This window comes from Phaseolus vulgaris, chromosome 1 (genome assembly GCF_000499845.2).
Source record: "Phaseolus vulgaris cultivar G19833 chromosome 1, P. vulgaris v2.0, whole genome shotgun sequence".
NCBI classification, from domain to species: Eukaryota; Viridiplantae; Streptophyta; class Magnoliopsida; order Fabales; family Fabaceae; genus Phaseolus; species Phaseolus vulgaris.
In genome coordinates, this window is record NC_023759.2 from 23,459,940 (window position 1) to 23,467,253 (window position 7,314).

The 7,314-nt window shown below is 51.3% G+C and overlaps 2 protein-coding genes across 2 annotated transcripts; one reads left to right on the plus strand and one right to left on the minus strand.

Moving 5' to 3' along the window:
- Positions 1 to 1,069: 1,069 nt before the first annotated feature.
- LOC137815718 (uncharacterized) lies at positions 1,070 to 1,771 on the minus strand. Its single transcript, XM_068618831.1, has one exon. It carries the CDS (start codon positions 1,769 to 1,771, stop codon positions 1,070 to 1,072), a length of 702 nt encoding a protein of 233 aa, XP_068474932.1.
- Positions 1,772 to 4,951: 3,180 nt separating this feature from the next.
- On the plus strand, positions 4,952 to 6,521 carry LOC137815719 (uncharacterized). Its single transcript, XM_068618832.1, has 2 exons — positions 4,952 to 6,355; positions 6,510 to 6,521. The coding sequence occupies exons 1-2, from the start codon at positions 4,952 to 4,954 to the stop codon at positions 6,519 to 6,521; spliced, it is 1,416 nt and encodes a 471-aa protein (XP_068474933.1).
- The last annotated feature ends 793 nt before the right edge of the window (positions 6,522 to 7,314 follow it).

Below are 7,314 nucleotides of genomic sequence, written 5' to 3' on the forward strand. Positions count from 1 at the left end.
GGCAGCTCCGCAGAGGATGCCTTGGCAATTAAGAAGAAAATAGCATCCTTGGAAACCTATGCCTTTGTGGTTGAGGCTCAAAAGAAGAAGTACACAGTGAGAACTAAGCTAGAAGAGTTTCGGGCGATGACGTAGAAATGTGCATAAAACTTAGCAGTTCAGACGAACGTTATTCCGGATATTAAGATTGACCTAAGCCTACTGCCCAGTAAGTGATCTTGCATTAAGTATTATTGCTACGAACTAATAGTTTGTTCAGTTAAGTTGATTTTCACAGAATTAAGCACCAGTTGGTGCTAAGTTGATTTCTTAAAGGAAAGAGTTAGTCGGTTATATCAGATGATTACACAACAGATAAAGGCGAAACCATGTGTATATGAGTTAAAGCAGCTCGGATAAAGAGAAAGTCATTACAAATACATCCATTATGCATAAACAAAAGATGAATATATAAGTTTTTCAGAATGTTTCAAAGCAAAGTGGCAAATGGAAATGTTAATATGAAGGTACAATTTTGCCATCTACCACTTCGTGGCAAATCGAGAACTGAGAGAGGTCCAAGTCGGCGTAAGCGCAAGCGAACTGCTCTAAGGCCGCGCCAAACCCTGAAGTCAAAACGTTTTTGGCGCTGAGGTCGAGTTCTTCGATCTGTTTCTTTAGCTTTTCGTTCTCCTCAAGCGCCTGGGCAAGTTTCGTTGCAGACTCGCTTAGCTCCTTATCTTTCTCGCCCAGCTCCTTAGCTTTTTGGTCTCTGTTAGCTTCAACTTTACCCAGAAGGTCCTCCCTCTCGATTGGCTTGGCCTCGAGCTTACTCATGTGGGCCTGGTTAGCCTTGAGGGCCCCCTCCAAGTCAGCTATCTTTTCCCTCTGAGGCACGAGCCTGCTCTCGAGCTCGACGACCTCTAAAGGGTTTAGCATTAAGCTTTTGGCGTAGCTCAGCGCTGCTTTTACGTTCGCTCCGCAGCTTGTCCCTCAGGGCGTTCTCCAACAGTGAAAACTCCAGTCCCCTCATCGTCATATCACACTTAAGTTTTTGGACTTGGGCCCTCGCAGTGCTAGCTTCCTCCCGTTAAAAGCGGTTGTCGAACTCGTATTGGCTCAAGGAGTTCCTTAGAGCCTCGCCCATCATCTTGTGAAGACGTTTCTCCATACACTCAGCAGTTATGGTGCTAAGGTGAGCGGCGTGGGCCTTCAAGAATTCCTCAATGGGGGTTGGGAGGGCCGGGATTGGAGGAGGCGTTGAGGGTTGGTTCTCACCACCACCCTCATAAGTTTGGATGGCAAGGGGAGCATCAGGGCGCGGTGGTGAGATGGTTGGCTCCACTGCAGGTTGGGGGGATGATTGAGCATCCACAACTTGCTCTTGAGCGCCCCCAGCAGCCGAGGTGTTTGATGGGAGAGCATCCGCAGCGCTCTCGAAGGGTGTGGAGGCGCTGGGGGGGTTCTCTGCATAGTTTGGTCTCGTGTTTTCAATTGCTGGTGGCTCAGTTGTGGTTGCTCTTTTCCTTTTGCAAACAAGCCCATCCTCAGTGCTCTCGTCCTTTTCTTCGTCTGATACCACTGTAGGATTCTTCCTCTTGGCCCTTTTTGGTGGTAGCTTTTTCCTCTCAAGGGCAGGAAGAGTGGCAGGGAAAGGTGAGCCCACTGGAGGGGACTCGCCCAGGGCGGCAGCAGCTTCTGCAACTGAATTCGGGATGGCTTGAGAGCCCGCCGCGAGTTTGTGACGTTTGACTATAGAGCATAGCCTAGCCATGTGCTCCTTCCCCAACATCGTATCTGCACAAAGAGATCAATGTCTGCCAATCAATACAGTCCAAGCAATTAATAATAGGAAAGCAAGCAATGGGAATGCTAGTGCATGAATCAAACAGCCAAGAACAAGTGCAGATCAGTGTAATGCAAACAAATTTGATAGAGAGTAAAATGGACTTAACACAGAAAGAGAGATTCGAAGAAGAAGGGAGGGTAGACCTATGTGAAAGTCTAGTTGACTTTCAGCGAATTCGAACTTGATGATTGATGATCCTGCCGGTTGACCAGAACGCAAGAGCCTCGCCTCGTCAAAGGTATTCTTCCTCTGGATCGGCTTTGCACCACGCTAGCTTCCTTCCTTCACACCTCGATTCACCTCAAGAACCTGCAAAAGACAGAGTGGCGCCGCTGCGGCCGATCGCGCTCCGACGCTCAAGTCAGTGACGGAACCAACAAAACTCTAAGAGAAAAAAAACTAAGAACTCAAGGAACCGTGCAAAAACTCTCTCAGTCACTCAAGTATTCTCCAAGCGTAAAGAAGTGTTCTAAACGCGCGTACCTCAGAAGTTCGTTAGAATCTCTTATATACCTGTGCACTTTCTCTCTCCTGACGGTTACACATCTGAACACGTGGCTCGCATCCAGCTGTACACGTGTCACCATCTGGAGCGTCCTCTGCTTGAGCGTCACTTCTTACTTCTTCAGGTTGTTCGACTAAGTTACCCATGCAAGGAGTAACTCGGTGTATAGCTGCCTTGGAGCGCGATCTCTTCTGTGTGGCGAGTACGGGGTGTCACCATGCACACCTTCCCTGTGGTCTCGCCGGCCGCCATCATGATCTGCTTCACTTGCTTCACCGTGCATGTCTTGGTAAGCTGTTCCCTGGCCTCAACCTCTGGCTAGCTAGGGAATGATCATCTGATAACTTCATCCTTCGCACTCGTGCCCTTTGAAACCCTTGAACAAGCTTTCCGGATCCTTCGGCGATGTCCCCCTCTCGGCGATCTCTGACTATTTGGTCGCCTAAGCTCACACACGGCGATTACGACACAAGCCTGGTGATCGCCGGTTTAGACATGCTAGAGATCGGAGCACGCCAACTTATCGATTGGCGACTACGCGAACTTCCCGATGTCCTTCCCTTCCGTCAGCCAGGTGTCCCGCTCAACTCGCCTATATTATCGCTTGCTGCCACGTCATCACTCCCGACTACCTGGTCGGTACAATTGAGAAGGAGGCCAAAGTGATGTTGGAGGAGGCAACTTCTTTCCAGAAGTTGCACAAGTCTTTGTCAAGCTCCCCTATTTTCTATGGATTCCTAGCCTTCCAAAAATTGTCCTTGGACTCTTTCTTCCCCTTGTTAACCCAGTACAAGGGGAATCCATCAAGAAGGGTAGGGTCCCGATCGTTGCAGCACACGCGGACAAACTTGCCCTTCCAGTCTTTGTAGGATTGCTGGAAGATTGAGAGGATGGATCTCCCAGCAATCCCATTAAGGCTCACCCACAGACGATCCCCTGGTTTCTTAGCCTCGAACAGAAACAAGAATACATCTACAGAGGCTGGGTGGCCTAGGTGTGCACAGATGATTTGGTATGCCCTGACGAACGCCCAACTGTTGGGGTGCAGCTGGGCGGGGGCAATGTCAAGCTCAGTCAGCAGCTCCCTCTCAAAGCGAGTAAAGGGGAATCTGAGCTTGACCTTTTTGAATACAGTTGTGTAGTCGAAGCAAAAGGGGTGGCCATTGTTCCCTTCATTGTCAGTGCAGATAGGTTCTCCAGGAAGGCAAGGGCGAACGGCCACCTTGTCATCATGTTCTTTGCTAAAGGAAAGGTGGGCCTTGTCTCCTCCCTTCAAATGAAGGACATCTGCTTCAGTGTTAATAGAGGAGGTCTCACTCAGCAAGGCTGGAGGAGCCCAGGGGTATAGTAGTTTGTAGTCAAGGGTAGGGCGTACAGTGGCACTGGTTTGCGGAGGGGTTGGTCGCGGTTGGTTGGGTCGAGAGGGTGCAGGTCTCTCAGCCCTGCTCGAAGGGACGCTGGAATCCCCAGGTGGGTTACGAGATGTGGAAGGGTTTCCTGATGTACCGTCCCGTCCTCGGGCGTTGACCAAGGGTTAGAGTCAACGCATGGTGGGGCCCCTCAAGAGACCCAAGGAAGAGAAGTCAACAGGCTGATCGCTCGGGTCATTGCCTCGCTGAGGCATCGCCCAAGAGAGGCAACGCCCAAAAAAGACATCGCCCGAGAGGCTTCGAGCCTCGACCATACAGAACAGTAGTAAGAAGAAGAGAAAGGTGGCTTCAAGGCCATAAGTCTAGCACCAGAGGAGGATATCCTGACCCGTGAAATACCCGTGCCACCGTTGGGAGACTCTGGAACAGATACGGCCCATGAGAGGGCCATAACCAGGGGAGAACCACGTGCATGGTACGAGGAAAAGGTGGATCCACCCCCAGGGCAAGTAACTAGTGATTGGGGCGCATGAGTTGGCACCCAGAAAGTCAACCCACGTGCCAGAAGCACTTCGCAGGAAAGAGGGCTCACACGATGGAATAACCCTAAGTTGGGTTGCGGTGCTGTGGGACCCTCTGCACAGAATAACGATTAAATCAGAAGGGCACGTGGCAAGGCACACGTGCTCATTAAAGGTTTCAACGAAAGTTTGCCAAGGTACGCGTTAATTCAGTTAAGATTCGAATGTTCCAAGGAATGTTTTTATACGCTTTCAATGCGCCTTAACGCGTTCTTAAAGATGAGAGGTGTATAAAAGGGGACCTTGGGAGCATTTGAAAGGGATCAGATTTTTAACCTAATACACACAGATACACAGCGCTAACCCTAGTTGTCATCGCAGCGCACTCACAGTGAGCACAAGGCAATTAGGGCAACACAGTTCTAGTTACACAGCTTCAGACATTAAATATTGTTTTTTTGATGTTTCTCGCTAGCTGACTTGATCGTCGGAGACCATACGGCCACGAGGGCGCCCCTTTGTTCACTTCTTTCAGGTACCCGTGGACGAAGCAAGACGAAGGTGCCCTAGCTCGTAGGGGCAAGCCACGCGCAAAGACGATCCCGGTCAACCGGCCGGAACATTTGGCGCCCACCGTGGCGCCGATCTAAAACGTCAGTCCCACCACGCAAGTTTCTCAGTTCCAGTTCTTAAAACCTAGATAAGTTGAGAGAGTTTCCAGAAAACCATGACCACCAGACCAGCACGCGCTAGGAGTGAAGAGATGACCATGCAACAACTCATGGGCATGATGAAAGGGCTGCAGGACGCAATGGCAGCCTCGAAAGCGGAGCAAGAGCGCATGCAGGCGGATCTTGCAGCTTCTCAGGCGAGAAACGATGAACTCCACCGAGCCAATGAGGAGTTACGTCGCGGATGGCGCGATGTAGACGAGCTTGAGACTGCCTCCCCACCTAGGGAATTCACAACGCCGTTCTCACAGGCGATCTTAGGGACAACAATCCCCAACACGTTCACAGGGCCCAAGGTAACCTTGACAGGAATGGAGGATCCCGAGGCACACCTCACGGCGTTCCACATGCAGATGATGTTGGTTGGCGGCTCTGATGCTGTAAAATGCAAGCTCTTTATGAGCACTTTGACTGGGATGGCCCTGGATTGGTTCATCAGCCTCCCAGAGGGTCACATCACGTCCTTCGCACAGCTCTCACGACTATTTAGAGATCAGTATCTAGCCAACAGGGCCCCAGCCCCAGTCCCATACGACCTTTTCGACATGAAACAATTCCAAGGGGAGATCCTGAAGGAATACATAAGTAGCTTCGGAGCACAGGTGGTAAAGGTGGGTACCACAGAAGAGCCCATGATCGTGTACGCATTCAGGAAAGGGGTGTGTCCCGGATCTTTTAGCAAATCGCTCAACCGCAGCCGCCCCAAAACTTTTGCTGAAGTGAGGCGTCGGGCGGTAGAGCACATTGCCTCGGAAGGTGAGGCATATGAGAAGTGCACGATTGCCGCACCTGCGCGACCAAGGGCGCAGATACGCACACAACCTGCTAGGGTCTACGAAGCTGCCACAGAGAAAAGGAACTCAGACAGGAAGCGCACTTACGAGACAAGGAGGGCCCCGCCAAGGGGTCGAGCCGAAGGAAGGAGAGAGGGAAGTAGACCACTAAGGCCCAACTTTGTGGTGGAACTCAAAGACCTCATCGTTGTGCCCAACATAGCCGACAGGTTGAGGCCACCCGTGAAGTCTGACAAAATTCTGGGGCCTCACAAGGAATCATGGTGCGAATTCCACGAGGCGTTTGGGCACCATATTAACAACTGCTTGGTGCTGGGCTATCAGTTGGACGAGCTTGTGAAGAATGGTTTCTTGAAAGACTATCTCGCTGGGTCCACCACGGCCCCAGTCCCGGCGACGCCAGAGGAAGGTCAAACGCATGAAGTCCCAACTCACGGAGAAGTGCACACCATCTCTGGAGGAGGGCCCACTGCCTCTCAACGGAAGAAATATGTGAGGTCAGTGAGTATGATTGCAGAGGAATTTCCAGACGACCCATGGCAGTCAGATCTCATTTTCACAAGGGCTGACCTGCGGGATGTGGTCCCGCACGACAATGACCCAGTGGTCATTTCAGTAGTCACGGCAGGAAGGAAGGTGCATAGGGTTCTCGTCGACCAGGGCAGTTCCGCAGATGTCATGTTTTGGTCAACTTTCAACAAGCTACAGTTGTCCCCCGACCTTTTGAGACCCTATACTGGATGCTTGTATGGGTTTGCAGATAATCCAGTAGAGGTACGAGGCTACTTGGAGCTGAGGACAACGTTCACTTATGGAGCAGCATCACGCACCGAGAACATCCGGTACTTGGTGGTCAACGCCAACTCAGCCTACAACATTTTGTTAGGAAGACCGGCTTTGAACAGATTGAGGGCGGTGTCCTCCACGCGCCACATGAAGATGAAGCTACCAGATCTTAGTGGTAAGGTAATTGTGATCAAGTCGGATCAAGAAAAAGCCCGTAAGTGCTATGAAAATAGCCTAAAGACAAAGAGGGGTGCGGTCATGGTGATTGAGCGACCATTCATTTCAAATTCGCAATTTGAGTTAGGACCGTTGGAAGAGGCGACGCCCGCGAAGCCCACGCCGGTCGAAGCTACCTCAGGGGCGACGCCTATAGAAGAAGCACATACCGAAGTAAGGAACGGCGATGCCTCGCCGATGGAAGGAGTACACGGAGAGGCCTCGCCCACAGAAGGAGATCCAGAGGATGCGATGCCCGATGTATCCGTCGGGGCGACGCCTATAGAAAAACACATACCGAAGGAAGGAACGGCGATGCCTCGCTGATGGAAGGAGTACACGGAGAGGCCTCGCCCACAGAAGGAGAGCCAGAGGATGCGATGCCCGATGCATCCGTCGGGGCGACGCCTATGGAAGAAGACTCCACGAACGAGTCTCTTACAGAGAATGTACGGAATGAGCAACCCCGACCAGAAGATAACATAGTAGAAAGGCAAATAGGGGGTAAGGTGTTCAAATTAGGACGCTTGATGAGCCAAGAAGAACAAGAAGAGGTAACTGCA